Source organism: Erinaceus europaeus, chromosome 10 (assembly GCF_950295315.1).
Source record: "Erinaceus europaeus chromosome 10, mEriEur2.1, whole genome shotgun sequence".
In the NCBI taxonomy this organism is placed as follows: Eukaryota; Metazoa; Chordata; class Mammalia; order Eulipotyphla; family Erinaceidae; genus Erinaceus; species Erinaceus europaeus.
The window spans coordinates 107848525-107864364 of NC_080171.1; the positions used below are offsets into that span (position 1 = coordinate 107848525).

The window sequence follows — 15840 nt, forward strand, 5'->3', positions numbered from 1 at the left end:
CAGAAAAAAAGATTTTTTTCTCAAAAAACTAATCTCCAGCTACAAGGTTAAGTAATGCTTTTATTTTAAAGCAATTGCATTCTTCTCAGCCTCTGAAATTGTCTTCAGCGATTATAAACCGCTTTGACAAGTGAGTTTTTTACAAACAACTTCCTTTCAAAACTTGCATGTCTACTAGATGAGGCATTTTTAAAGATATAATTCAAATAGAAAACATCTGTTTTTAAAAAAATTGCTGTAAAGAGCTTTCATCACATTCTCAAAGATACTTATTAGCACATTCATCTCGGACTACAGAATTCCAATTTTTTGAAAGTAGTCTTCCTCCAATTTCTCCACACCCTAAATTCATAGGGGCCAACACATGGAGAACTGTATCGAAGTTATATTAAACACAATAAAAAAGCATCAATATTTTCCCTATATGATTCAATATGTTAATATTTCACTCTAAGCTAAATTCAGCTCATAACACCATTTTAAGATACATTTGTGTGTGTGATTAACGTAAGAGAATTAAGAGACTCTGCCTTTCATTTCTATTTTTATTGTTTTTGAAAAGGTAAGATTAAGAACTATTCCAATAGGGTTGAGGTAGTGGTGTACCTGGTTAAACGCACACATGACAGTGTGCAAGGACCAGGGTTCAAGCCTCCAGTCCCCACTTGCTGGGGGAATGTTTCATAAGTGGTGAAGCAGTGCTGCAGGTACCTCTCTGTCTCCTTCCCTCTGTCTCCCCCTCTCCTCTCAATTTCTGTTTCTATCCAATAATAATAATAATTAATTCCAATAGTGTAGCTGATATCCCATGTTTTGTATTTTTTAAATGTTCAGTTCTGTGCTCCTTACAAATTCTAACTTGATGTGTTAGGTCCCAGAAACCAAAAGTTCAATCTTCAGCATTACCTAATGTCAGAGAATAGAGCTCTGTTCTTCTCTTTCTCCCTTCTCACTCATCTCTTCACACTATATCACTTTCATAAGAAATAAATATATTTTTAAATGATAAATAGGAATTAGAAAGATCTCTAAATGAAGTCCGCCACCTTTGATATTTCGTATGTCATTTATATAGGTTCCTTTTTCCTCCTTTCACTTAATATAGCTACTGAGCATGTACAATGTGTCAGAAAGTGTTTTCAGTGATAGGTGTGAAGGGAATAAGGACAAAGGAGAGAAGATCTCTCTCTCTCTATTTTTTTTTTTTGGACCAGTTGTGTAAATTCAACTGACTTAAAAATAGCTATAATAGAAGTGTACAATACAAAGGGTTGTATGATAGGACTTTGGCTAATAATGTTAAGGAATATTATAGCATCAGTAAAATAATGTTTCACTAATTGTAACACATGTGAGATATTCACAACAGAGAAAAATGTGTGTTGTGCTGGCATGAGGGAACTCAACATTCTGAATCATTTTTCTGTTAAATGTTTCAAAAAATTCAAGATATTAAATAGCTATAAAGTAATTATTTTAAAGAAAATAATCAGGATGCTGTTAGACTAATAGGATAGCATGATTTAGGTTGGGAAGCAAGGAACAGGCTCCCTAGAGAAGTGCTGGTCAAGTCCAGAGCTAAGAATAAGTAGAAGCCAGCTGACTAACAAGAGAAGGAAATGTAGTTTTTTTTTTTTTATTTATTCCCTTTTGTTGCCCTTGTTTTATTGTTGTAGTTATTATTGTTGTTGTAATTGATGTCACCGTTGTTGGATAGGACAGAGAGAAATGGAGAGAGGAGGGGGAGAGAAACAAAGACACCTGCAGACCTGCTTCACCGCCTGTGAAGTGACTCCCCTGCAGGTGGGGAGCCGGGGGCTGGAACTGGGAACATTAAGCTGGTCCTTGTGCTTTGGGCCATGTGCGCTTAACCCGCTGCGCTACCCCCCCACTCCCGGAAATGTATTTTTTTAATAAAGCATAGTGAAATAATTAGAACTACCTTTGCCAATGCCAGTTTGACTTTTCTGTGGAGTGTGTGTGTGTGTGATTGGCGGGGGAGCATGTGTACAAAGGGACAAGTTAGAAGAAACTTAGAGGGAGTCGGGCTGTAGTGTAGCGGGTTAAGCGCAGGTGGCGCAAAGCACAAGGACCGGCATAAGGATCCTGGTTCAAACCCCGGCTCCCCACCTGCAGGGGAGTCGCTTCACAGGTGATGAAGCAGGTCTGCAGGTGTCTATCTTTCTCTCCTCCTCTCTGTGTTCCCCTCCTCTCTCCATTTCTCTCTGTCCTATCCAACAACGACAACAACAATAATAACTACAACAATAAAACAACAAGGGCAACAAAAGGGAATAAATAAATAAAATAAATATTAAAAAATAAAAAAGAAGAAACTTAGAATGGACTACAGCTTTCACTGTCCACTTAAATTACTGGAGTAGTTATGTGACAGTAGGATGTTTTCTTTGCTCAACTTATGCCAATAGCTGTTTGGTTCTCTGTGAGCTAAGTATTAAGGAAAAGGCAGAATGTAGTCTCTGGCAGAAAGATGAGGTTCCCAGATCTCTGTCCCTAGGATTTTCCAGTGACTCTATGAGATTTGTAGCATGAGGAATGTGTGTGTAGAACCAGATGAGAAGTATCAGGGAGAAACGTCTTCAAGTACTACCAACTTGTAACAACAGATTTTTTTATAGAAATCTGTATAAGGTTTTTCATTAGCTGTACTGAATTGTTGTTACTTATTCTATTTTTTTGTTTATTCTAAGATTACTATTTAATACTGGCTGGTATCAACAAAGAGAATGTATAAATAAAAGTTCATTTAGGCAGGGCCCTATTTTAGTACATCAATATTAAATAGTAACTGAGTTCTTAGGGATGGGAAATTCCCAAGGAAAACAATTCTTGTGAGTAAAGGAATGTGCCTGCTAGTGATAGATTTGTATTGATTCTGGAACTACTACAAGTAGGATGGGAACTTAAATAGTTCAGTTATAGTTCCTTTTAAAATTAAACAGCTCTGCATTACATAATCTACTTCATTTGCAATTTTATCTGCATTCGAGATTTGCAAAGTATTGTTTTTGTGCATTTCTTTCACAACAGAAAAGTTGTGTATGAGGGTTGTGCAAGGTAAACATTATATAAAATGGTGTCTAGCTAGCTAACTCCCCTAGTATTGTTTCTTCCCCCATCCAGTTCCTGGAAATAAACACTAAGTCAGGAATCCCCACTTGAGCAGACCTGTTGTTTATTTTAGGAAACACAAGTACCCCATCAATGCAGTTTTAAGTAGACATGTAATGAATATGGGATGAAGGGATAAAATAAAGTTTTCCACTCTGATGTCTCCATTAAGAAGCTCTTCTTTGTGTAAAATACTCCATAGCAAAGTTGCTTCTATTTAAAGTAGTGAGTTTGATCTTGGCTTTGATCTAAAGCTTTTGATCTTGAAAGAAGGATGCAGTAGCAATAAAGAGAGGGCAAAGCAGATTTTCTTTTAAAGAAATGCGATAAAGTTAAGGGGACGGTCAAGACCAGCGAACACAAGTGCGACCCTACTCTTTTCCCCCAGGCACAGACCCCTCGTTTTTTATTCACTGTTGCGGATGGGAAAGAAGTCTTTGAGGGGGTCAGTGGAAAAACTTAGGGTACTGTCACACTTGGATAAACTAAGTGGAAACTTTCCCCTATAATTATGAAGACAGATTGCCCCCCCCTTTGAAAGCTCTGTCCAGCTCGCTTTGGGGAGTCATGTGAGGCGGCTGAGCAGAACCCAGATGCGTAGGCTCAGTCGAGGCGCATTCAGAGCGCGGACTCGCCCTGCTGGGGCTGCTCGCAGCTCCCCTAGAAGGTCACCTGCTACTTTCCTTGGGTTCCGAGGGGCCATTCACAAAACGTCGACTTATTGGCGTCTAATCCATCCTAGAGGGGAAAGAAAAAAAAAAAATTAAAAGTCCATTAGGAAAGTTTCCTCTCGCTCCGCAAAATCCATCTGGACATTTTTAGTTTCTGATCCGCAGGGAGACTCTGGCTGGCTGAGGCCAGGGCTGGGGGGCTGGGTGGCTGGATGGCAGGGGGGTGCAGGGAAGGGCGCCTTTACCGCCCTGGCGGCTGGGAACTCGTCCTCCGCGAGGTGACGGCTGGCAAGGCGAAGTGTGCGAACCCCGGGTCGGGCCAAGCGTGGGAGGGCGCGAGAGCATGGCCACCCCTGGGACCCTTCGGTGCGGAGGGGGGGCGGGGGGTGCGGGCGGAGAAAGATTTGCAAAGAGAACAATAACACGGGCTGCACGCGGGCGAGGGCGGGGGCGGGGGCGACCTGCGGGGAGAGCGGCACTGCCGCCTATACCTTTAAGGCAGGCCCCGCCCCCGCCCTGCGCCCGCCCGCCGCCCGCGCCGCCGCCCGGGCCCCGCGCCGCCCGCCGCCCGCGCTGCGCCTTAGGTGCTGCGGGCCCCGAGTGCCTGCTGCTCTGCGCTGGGCCGGGCGCCGGGGCGGCGATGGGCTCCGGCGCCGACCCCCCGGGCTCCCTCCCTCACCTACGGCGGGCGAGGTAGGGGATCTGCGCTCGAGTTGGTGGGCGGGCGCGGGGGAGGAAGGCTGGCGGCGGCGGCTCCCCGGGTAAACTTGACTCTGTCCCTTCTCCCCGCAGCCGCTGCAGACGGAGCGCCAGGCCCCGGCGGGGTGTGAGCTCGTGCGGCTGGTGGGCGCCGAGGTGAGTGGGTGTGTGCGGGGCGGCGGCCGGGGGGGTCCCGGTGTGCAAGCCCCCAGCCCCTCTGTCCTTCGCTCCCTCCCTCCCTCCTCGGGCACTGGGTCCCACTCCGCATCCCCGTGTCGGCGCCGACACGCGGCAGCAGTGGGCAGAGATGGGCCTGGTTCCCGGGGCTCCGCCGTGCACCCGTGCGGGGCTGACAGTCCGGAGCGGTGGCCGCTGGGACGAAGGTCACGGCGGCCGAGGGCCCCTGCGCGGGGACCGCCCGCCCGGCCCGCCTGTGGCTTCCCCAGGTGAAGCTCAGGAAGGTGGCCTCGCACACTCGAGTCTGTTGATCGCTTCTTTCTCACGCTAAGGGCAACCCACAGGATCCGTCGTGCTGTTTCAAAGGTTCTCTGGTTTTTGAACTTCAGGTCGCGAAATGGATTCGAGTGAACCGGAGACCCCGCAAACGGAAACGAGGGAAAGAAGTGTTTGAAAAGGTATGGGTCTGCCTGCAAGAGAGCACTAGGCAAAGTTCTTGACAAATCGCTTCAGTCTGTCCCGGACAACTTGGTCACAGTAGAGTAGCTTTTTTTTTTTTTTTTCTCATTTTTTTAAATTAAAAATTAAATTTACAGCAAACCACACGTTTACGTGGGTGGATAGAAATACTGGTTAATAATCCCAACGATCATCAACCAGCTGTGTTCTCATGAAGAATGACCTGGGATTTGTCTCATGCTTACGTTGAGCAGTAAATAAGGGGGTTCTCCTAAGTGGGCACAATTATCATATTAAGCTGGTGGGATTTATTAAGGCAGCGTTTATTAATACAAACAATAAAGAAGTGTTGTGAATACATCACTCACAGGACCAGGTTTCAGTGTTTGGTTGTGGTTGATATGCCACCTTCACTCTTTTAGACTCTTGTGCTAGCTAAAAAATGATGCGAGAAGATATGAAGAAAGTGGATTTTTAGGGATTTATTTACTGTAAAGCAAATTGGTTTTCCTAAATTGAGAGTTTCAGTATGTTACTTTCTAGAAGTCTGGACTACCGATTTTTTCTGAGAATGTATTAAATTAAAACTTGATTTGTTGTTGTATTACATATTCTGAAAGAAGGTAAGTAGCTGTGCTCTAAATGACTTTTAATAAAATTCTTAAAAGCAAATATATTTACAGCTGTCACAGCGAATATAATCTCTTGCTTTTGCTTAATTTACTTTTTTTTTTTTTTTGATAGCACCAAGGGATTAAAATAGCGGTGTTTTGTTTTTCTGCTGTTAGAATGTATGATGAATCACTTCTGCTTCTGAAGCCAAATTCTTGCTGATAGCATTGCTGCCAACTTCTGTGATGTGTTGCCTTAGTATGGGCATTGTAGCGTCTGAGAATGTGCACAGTGCACATAGTGAAGGTGATACCTCAGTTTTAAGAGTGCATTTAAGGACATGAAGGACATCTTCTAAGAGAATGGGGGAAAAGATCTGGCCTAGGGTATAGTTGTTTGTAGCAGTTTGTGAAGAGTGGTACCATAGCCCTTTTAAAACAAGGTCATATATGTCATTTCAGTTAAACGATAATAATAAAAAAGATTCTTTTGAGCAGACTTGAATTTTCTAACCATTGCTCAGCATGCTATGGTAGGTTGTGTTTGTTTAACTTTCATGGTCTAGGTGCTTTAAAAAACGTTTGTGATGATGAGTGAGACTGTAAAATGTCCAAAGAAGGAGAAAGAATTGTGACTTGCTTTGTATTTTAACCAGTATTTTAAAACTAAAAGTAAGATTGCCCAACACACACTGTATCATGCATAAAAGGGACACTGTAATCTTTGTAGACTAGTAGATACGATCACTACCAAAATTTGACAGATCTCTGATGCCCACCACCCACTGTCTTCTGGCAACAAGAAGGGAGCCATAGCAGATCTTACCATCTAAGAACACAGAACTCTTTGCTCATCTCTTCTCCTAACTAGAGGCTTTTGTATTAGAACTTAAGGGGCGAGCCCCCAGCTCCCCATCTGCGGGAGTGGCTTCACAGGAGGTGAAGCCGGTCTGCAGGTGTCTATCTTTCTCTCCCCCTCTCTGCCTTCCCCTCCTCTCTCGATTTCTCTCTGTCCTATCCAACAACGACAGCATCAGTAACTACAGCAATAAAAAAAAAAAAAAAACAAGGGCAACACAAAAAGGGAAGAAATAAATAAATAAATATTTAAAAATTCTATTAAAAAAAAAGAACTTAAGGGGAAGGTGAAAGTTTGACCCTTCTTAGAAAATATGGGTAGCAGTCTTAAAAAAGACATGAAAATAAATAGGTTGAGCCTAGCAAGCCAGACTTCCTTTCAAGGGATGATGTTTAAAACTGACTTCGAGGGTGGAGATGAGGAGAGCAAGACGATTGGAATTTTCAGAGTTCTGTCAGAGACTATTCTGTCTTCAGTCTGTCCTCTTGGCTCTATACATCAGCTAAGCTGTTGCCCACTGTTTGGCCTCTACCATGTTTGGACCTCACTAGGATTGTTGCTCTCTTCTCCGCGGTGCAGCCCGACACCAGACCACCACCACAACATAGGATAATGTTTGGAGCTCACTGAAGCAAAGCTTGCATTATTTTTCAGTTGAAAGGGTATAAGAATAGCCACCTACAGCATGGGAACAAATTGGGAGAAGCACTGAAGCTATCTGGCAGCTGATAGCTGAGTCGTGTCCTGATTCTATGTGTTCTGAAATACAGATGGAATTCTGTGTGTTACTGAGTATTCAGACCAGCATCAGATTTTTAACCTTTGCTAGGATTTGAACCTATTACTAGTAGGAATCAAGATAATCAACTTACTATATATCATGTTTCAGAAGTTTATTTTTAATGCTTGTTGTGCTACAGGTAAACACAAATTAGTTTCTCCATTTATCCACTGTATCTACTACATGAAAATAAAACTAGTTTTTTAGGTTTTGTTCATATTACTGTAAAATAAGAAAACAAGCTTTAGTAGGTATACATTTTAACATAGCTTTCTTTGTCTTTATTTGCCTGTTGTGTTTTCTCTCTGTGTTTCTCCCTCACATTGTCCTCTCATGTATTCCCCAAGTCTTCAGCTACATTCTCAAAACTTAAAAGAGTGAATTTCCTTAGTCAGTATTTAACTATGCTAGGGTCATAACATCTTTCCTCTTTTCACTGACTTGTGAAAGCATAGCCTTCCAGTCTGCCTGAGGAGGGCAAACAACAGCTGTGCATGTCCAGAGTCTGAAAACAGGCCCTGGGCTAGGAATTCAGCTTAAAAAATGTAGTCTTCCAGGAGGTATTTGTTTTCCTTCTGAGGAGAATCACAAAGGTGCTAAGTGGTAGGCACAGGTTGATGATAACTTGGAAGTCCTATTTGAGTTTTTCAGTGAATCAGAAGGGTATGCAAAGTAGATTTGCCCTTGTGCTCAGCTGTGAGTTTACATAATGAATAATGAAGTAAACTGGAGAGAGAGGTACCACCTGGAAATGTTTGAAAATGCTCTCCTAGCATTTCTTAGCCTGTTCTCCTATCTCGGGTCAAGGCCCACCTGCCCACCAAGGAATTCTGCTAGTGTGTGTGTGTGTGTTCCCTTTTATGGTTTTCATTACTTATCTTTATATAGACTCTTAATTCTCCCACATTTTCTTTCTTCTCTGACATGTATTTCCATTTTATTTTAACTAGTTTATCTTTTATTTATTGGGTAGAGACGGAAGGGGGAGACAGAGAGGGAGAGAGACACCTGCAGCACTGTTTCACTTGTGGGGCTTCCCCCACCCCAGGTGGAGACAGAGACTTGAGCTGGATTCACCACCATCCAGCCACTATTTCCACTTTACTTTGCCTTCACATTTTTGTCCCCACTGACTTGACTGAATTCCTTTATACATTTTTTTCGTCTTAAATTGTAACATTCTCTTCTGCTTCTCAGGTATTTCCTCCTTACGTTCTCATATTCTTACTTTTCCATTCTTTCAGCTCCTTTTTATTGAGTTTGAATAATTTGTACAGCAGAAAGGCAGAGAGAAACATGAACAACTAACCACACAAAGAACAATTAGGATGAATGGATCGGCTTGTGCTGAAAAGGGCCAGTCAGACAATGGTGATTGCAACAGTGAATTGTATAATGTGTGTGTATGTGTTATTTTATTTTTTTTTAGTAATGGATTTTACTAAAAGACTATTGGGTTTGGGAAAGCACACATTTTCTCCATGCTTTTATCTTTAAGTGATTCAAAGATTATGGAATATATGTTTTCAGAATATTTACATATGAACTTAATTCTTTCATTAGTGACTTAATTAGAATTCTCTATACAATTCTATTTTATGAAATGATCTATTTGAATAAAATGTATGAATGACACGATTCCTCTCCAGGAAGAAAGTGAACATTCACTGGAGAAACAACAGATTTTAAAAGACTTGTCATTAGTCAGTATGTATAATGATTATCAGAAGTATTCATTGGACTATGTTCACAACGTAGAGAATTCAGCAACACTAAAGTTAGCCGTTAGCAAATGAAACTTTATGCATATTAGCTTGTTTCTAAGTGAGTGCTGATGGTGGGGGTGTGGGGTGGTGAGATTAGTCTCTGTTACCATCAGTCTAAGGAACAACTGGGTGTAAATGGTTCCCCACAAAAGCAGCCCTAGCTTACCTTAATTATTCTTTTCTGCCAGAACCTTAAAAAGTGTACTCTTGAGCAAATTTAACATTGGGTGATTTTTTTTCCTTGAAATATCCAATGAAACATAAAAATCTACAAAGATTCTTAACTGAAAATGTGAACTGTAGTATGTATAAGAGTCACCATTTCAGTTGGGGCCAAGTGATAAAGTCTGTTTCCCAAGGCTTTGGGAAAATACTGAAACAGTTTTCTTTGTGACAGTATACCCCCACTCTTTCTTACCTCCTTCCCCCCCCCACACACACACACTCACATACAGTATTTTGAACAGCAACCAGGCATCTTTTTTTATCAATAATAGTTAACATTTTAAAAGTCATACAAAACCCCACCTTATATGGATAATAATTGTGTGAAATACAATTTGACAATGTTGATTGCTCCTAAGCTTTTTAATTTTCTAAGAGAACGCACCCCCCAACTCTAAGTTGAAATAATCAACACAACAAAGGTAGGTATGATTTTTTTAAACCATTTAACAAAATGCTTTACTGTTGTTTGTCCTTTGTTAAGAATGGCCTGTTTTATACTTGGTTTATTATCACTGGAAAAATTTATGTAAGACTTAAGAATTATCTTATTCACTCTTAGACCCTTAACAACAGATGATAACTTTGTTAGGCTCCACTTGAGAGAGCCACTGGGGTACAAAATAGACAAAATGGCACAAGAATAATTTTTAAAAAGTACTGAACTCAGGGTCCCTTCATTTTGTAGGAACTTGCCAGCCTGGCCCGCCACTCATATGTAACAGAGGCTACCTACATTCCTGTTAAGTGGTTCCCAAACACTTGGAGCCCTTCTTTTATTTTAAAAGTGCCCTTGCCCTATGAGAATTCATAACTTGTCTACCTTTATATAGCTGTAATCTCTTACAATAGCTTCACTGATACTTGATCTCCAAAGAAAAGCTTTATGGATTCCAGTGAGTCACAGCTCTTGAGTCACCAGCCCCCCTCCCTTGTACCCTTTCTGTGAGTGGCTTTGTGTCCTATGTTGTACTGATTGTGCCTTTGGACGACAACTTACTTGAGAGATGGGAGGAGGCAGAGTAATTTATTCAAGTATTGGGCTGTCAGGAAAGTCATGATGCATTTTTGCGTAGAAAAAAAAACAGAAAAGGGAGTCGGACGGTAGCAGTGGGTTAAGCACACGTGGCGCTAAGCGCTAGGACCAACATAGGGATCCCAGTTCAAGCCCCCCAGCTCCCCACCTGCAGGGGAGTCGCTTCACAGGCGTTGAAGCAGGTCTGCAGGTATCTGGCTTTCTCTCCCCCTCTCTGTCTTCCCCTCCTCTCTTCATTTCTCTGTCCTATCCAACAATATCAATAACAACAATAATAAAAGTAACCACAACAACGATAAAAAATAATAACAAGGGCAACAAAAAAGGGGAAAAAAAGAGAACCAGAAAAATAAGTCCTGACTTTTCCGACATCCCAATAATTTCAGAGTAATTAAAGTGCTTTTTTAATGCCATTAAAATTATTATTGACATAGTGGTTTCCCATTTATCTTTGTAAATCACAAATATATATTAAACTCTGTACCCAGGAGTTAAATTAGATCCTATTTTGCAAGATCTTAGTTGTTTTTTTTTTTGTTGTTGTTACTGTTTTTGATGTCATCGTTATTAGGTAGGACAGAGAGAAATGGAGAGGAGGGGAAGACAGAGAGTAGGAGAGAAAGACAGACACCTGCAGACCTGCTTCACCGCCTGTGAAGCGACTCCTCTGCAGGTGGGGAGCCAGGGGCTCCAACCGGGATCCTTACGCTGGTCCTTGCGCTTTGTGCCACATCATGCACTTAACCCACTGCGCTATTGCCCAACTCCCAGTTGTTTCTTTAAATTCCATTTTATGCTTGCCTCTTTAAAAAAAAAACCTCAACCAAAGAAGAATTGCAGATAAAATGTATTTTGAGTAGCCTTAGTAGCCTTAGGAAGGAAGTCTGATATGTATAATTTTATATCATTAATTCTCATCTGTTTCATAGATTTCTTTTAAGAATCTGCAGTTAAAAAATATTTTTAGAATTCTGTGTACTAAAATTCTTTCCCATTTTAGATGAGCATAACAGGAAAAATTAAAGTATCCATTTACCCTCACACACTGATCACATATTTTCTAAAAGTCTTTGAGTGGAACTATTAATATAATAATAGCTGACACTTGTCATATGTCAAGCACTGTTTTAAGTGCTTTAAATGTATCAGCTCATGTAAATGTACCATTAATAGTGTCACAAACCCACAGTCTGATAACAGGATGTTGTTGCCTGTCACATGCTTTGTGAAAGTAGATGAAAGTGTAAACAGATAATTGCTATAGGAAGGATGCTTTGGGTAAGACTTTTTAAAATTTTGAAGGCGACTGACAAGTCCTAGACCACCAACATAACTATGCACACGTTCCTAAATTAGGAGAGATCTCAAACAGCATGTATTTTGAAAACACTTGAAAGTGTGCAGATAATTACACTATTGTTGATTTTTAGCTGGTTTGATGCCAGCAGCCATCCATTCTAATATGCCATGAAAGATGAAAGTCATTTGAACATAAAACATGAGTTCGGCTGGGAAAAAGAGGCAGCAGGGAAACATTTCATGACTTTTTGGTTGTTGTTGTTGTTACTTTTATGGGAGGCATTAGTTATATTCTTGTGACAGAGTGCTGCTTGGCAGTCGTCCTCATCGTAGGTATTTTAATGAGCCGCTGTTTGTGCCTGGTATCATATGGCATCAATAAGATAAATTATATTAGTAGCATCTACTGCTGTCAGTGGAGTTCAGAACCTGTCATTATTTCCATTAATCTTCTATTTTAGGAGGCTGACACTTTGTGTCTATCTTTAAATATGCTTTTCACTCTGGATGTGTGCGTATAGGAAAAATAATTCTCAAGCCAAAGGGAAATTACAGTCAGCCTTCCTAAGTATTTGTTAGATGACTAGATCCTACAGATGACATTTATAAGATGTCATTAATGTTGCATTCATTTTTTTTCTTAAACCCTGGCTTTTATTGAGTGGTTTTGTTATTTAATGGGGGCGTTTCATTAGAACACATGTGGCAGAGTTTTGCTAGCTTTGTTGTGGGTCACCTTAGTGTCCAGAGCCAGGAAGACCTGGCCCCTGAGCTGGTCACTTACACTTTCATCGGAAAATGCTTCTCATTTAATAGACCACCTAAGCTTACCTGCATTGATCATAAACTTAGTATGTTTGATCTTAATTCCTATAGTTTTATAAAAAACTTTTTTTTTTTTTAACCAGAGCACTGCTCAGCTCTGGTTTATGGTGGTGCAGAGGATTGAACCTGGGACTTCAGTGCCTCAGGCATGAGAGCTTCTTTGCATAACCATTATGCTATCTACCCCCATCCTTCTTTTTTTTTTTTTTTTTGAGGACATTTAAGGCTTGTGTTCCCCACCCCACCCCCATGGTTACTTTTATTTATTTTTTTTGAAAGAATTATTTATCTTTATGAGTGAAAGAGACAAGAGTACTGCTCAGTTCTGGTGTATGTCAGTGCCAGGAGTTAAAGCTGGCACCTTTGGAACCTTATCATGCAAGTCTGGTGCTATAATGATGTACTACCTCCAGGTCCTCAGTGATTCCCCTTACATACTAATACATACTTTTGCCTTTCTTGTCTGCTAATTTTTCTGATATATTGATTCCTTGCTGAGAGCAACAGTAAAATTAGGTACTGATTATGTCTTTTCCCTTTTCCCTTTCATCATAAAAGCATTATCCATTATTATTATTATTGGTGATTTACAAAATGACAAAATAACAAGTGCAATTCCACACTGTTCCCACTACCAGACTCCCGTGTCCTCCATTCCTTCCACTGGTAGCTGCAGTGATTCTCCTCAAGTCACAGATATGGGTTGACTGCCACTTCTTTTTTTAACTGACTGTCTGCCTGTCTATCTGTCTATATTTTTTCTCATTTTTTCTATGATCCTGCCTTCCATTTTTAACTCGCAGCTACTACTACTACTTCTGAATATTTTTCCTTTTTTTTTCTTCTTCTCTCTCTGGGTCCTGAGAGGCTCTGGGTTTCCAAGCCCTCTAGTCATCTTGTCTTAACATTTCTCCTCCTCTGGGAGTGTAGACCAAAATTCATAAAAACATTATCTTGTTACTTACATATTGTGTTGTTCATGCAATCTTACAATCTTTTAAAAAATTGGTATTTATATATTTTTGCTGCCAGGGTTTTTTTTCTGGGGCTTTGTACCTTCACTATTCTATTGCTCCCAGTAGACTTTTATTTTTTTGAGTGTGAGAGAAAGACACATACAGAGGAGACCACAGCACAGTTCCAGCACTCACAATGCATCCCCTGTGCAGAGGCTCCTATATGGTAATTAGGTGCCTAATTCTGGCTCCTCACACTTGGTAAAGTGTGTGCTCTATGGGGTGAGCTATCTCCTGACCCATCTCCAACCTTCTTAGTAATTAGACCATAGGGTGGCAGAACATGCACATGCTACATAATGTGTCATTGATAGAATCACTAATTTTTGATTCTGAAGATAAATTTATGTTTAATACTCACCATCCATGCTTGTACTGATCTTTAATTTTAGTTTTGTTGTTTTTTTTTTTTTTTTGAAGCTATTTCTGTAGTGAATTTCTCAAGAAGAGCCTGAGGCTCTTTTTTTTTTTTTGGTGAGTTCTCAGGTGTTTTATAAGGTTGTGCTCTTTGTACACAAGATCATTTAATCTAGACATAAAATAGATCATTTAATATCATAATGTCATAAATGGATCCTTTAATGTAGACATCTATAGCTCATATTTTTATTTAAATATATTAGCCCATATTTTCTGTAGTCTAATGGGGAGAGTGTCTCATTTTTATTACTTAGAGCTAGCTACCTGTTCTCTTCTCTTGTATACCTAGATGTTTTTCCTTCTCCCCCCCCCCCCCCCAGGTTTATCGCTGGGGCTCAGTGCATGCTCTATGTAATCCACTGCTCCTGGTTACTATTTTTTCCCTCCCTCCCTCTCTTTCTTTTTTTTATTGGACAGGACAGAGAGAAATTGAGAGGGGGAGGGAGAGAGAGAGAGAGACATGTGAAGACCTACTTCAATCATGAAACATTTCCCCTACAGGTGGGGAGCAGGGGCTCAAAGTCACATCATAGCAACATGTGCACTTCACCCAGTGCACCACTGCCCCACCCCTATTAATTTTTTTTCTCAAGTGTATCTTACTCTAGTGTATCTGGTATATTTTACTCTAGTGTATCTTAATTTGGGTCAGATTTACCAGGTATTATTTGGCCTTTGAGCTTTATTTTCATTGTTTGTAAAATGAGAATACTGATAACCACTTCACCTGCTCTGATTTGAAGACAAAATGACATTGTATATGGAAAGTATTTTAGGTTTATTATGTATTTCTGTTACCCTTGAAGTCTTTGTTGTCAGGGACTTAAAAATTCTGCACTCTTTGTTTTGTGGGCAGTTGAACTTAAGTTGGGTTTATGGTTGTGGTAAGTATAAAGTAGGTACACTGTATCTGAGCAGTAAATAAACTCTACCTGGTTCTAAATAGTAAACAGAATCTCTGCACCCACACACAGGGAATTAATGGACTAAAAGTTGTAGTTTTTTTTTTTTTTTTTGTATCTGGAAAGAAAAAACAAAACCCTGCCTCACTTTATTCTTCTTGCACTCTTACATATTATATGTACTAGTTTCCTACACAAAATTCTAGTTTTACTTGATCTTGCTTGGCATGTACATAGAAGAATACACAAAAAATAATTAAAGAACTCTTGTCTTTCAGCTGAAAACCCAAGTTGGTCTAATCAAGCAGCATATTTCCTTGACTTTGTTGTAAATGATACCCAGTATAAGAAGTTGCTGGAAAAATACAAAAGAAACAGGAGATACCACTTCTGGCCATGAGAGATAAACTGCATAACGTATCAGAGATTATTTATAAGGCAGCATGTGATAAATAAATCCAAACCAGTGTAGTACAAATCAAGAACACAAGTATATGATGCATTTTACCTGAGGCTACCTGGACTAGAGTTTCTAAGACTGGGCCTTGTTTGGGTAAAGCAACCCTTTGCACATGCAGGCTGGAAGTTATGGTGGGAAATTAGGTAATTGAATTAACTAAATCCATTTTAATGCTTTTACTTGATTTGTATGTAAGCACAGATAGGGGCTTGATTGACAGACATATAAATAATGTGAGTGTCTTTATTTGAATATGTGATTTAAAAAAATAAATAAATCCATGTTGTACAAGGACGACTGAAATCCATCAGAAATTGTGCTCAACGTATGAAGAAGAATGATTTGAGAAAACCAAAGCTAGAAATACAATACCATTTACAATTCTGTGTATAACACATTTCTTATGAAAGTCTACATTTGTCCAAACAACTTATTTACGACTGGATATCTGCAACCCAAGGAACTCTGTGAGTAGAGAATACAGGAATGAATAGAAAATAGC

The 15840-nt window shown here is 40.3% G+C and overlaps 1 protein-coding gene and 2 long non-coding RNA genes across 7 annotated transcripts in view; 1 reads left to right on the forward strand and 2 right to left on the reverse strand.

The window, feature by feature from the left end:
* AOPEP (aminopeptidase O (putative)) overlaps nucleotides 1–15840 on the forward strand; it is a 427259-nt gene that overhangs the window by 333300 nt on the left and 78119 nt on the right. For all 5 annotated transcript variants that reach the window (XM_060200473.1, XM_060200471.1, XM_007539869.3 and 2 more), the window contains 2 exons: nucleotides 4596–4658; nucleotides 5069–5137. In XM_060200473.1, the coding sequence (XP_060056456.1) occupies nucleotides 4596–4658; nucleotides 5069–5137 (132 nt within the window). The remainder of the gene's footprint in view (nucleotides 1–4595; nucleotides 4659–5068; nucleotides 5138–15840) is intronic.
* The window catches only part of LOC132540932 (uncharacterized), a 146427-nt gene that overhangs the window by 76281 nt on the left and 54306 nt on the right, over nucleotides 1–15840 (reverse strand). The window lies entirely within an intron of this gene.
* Nucleotides 3180–4234, reverse strand: LOC132540931 (uncharacterized). Its single transcript, XR_009552129.1, has 2 exons — nucleotides 4049–4234; nucleotides 3180–3870 (listed from the first exon to the last, which is right to left on the reverse strand). It is a non-coding gene; the product is annotated as an uncharacterized LOC132540931 (long non-coding RNA).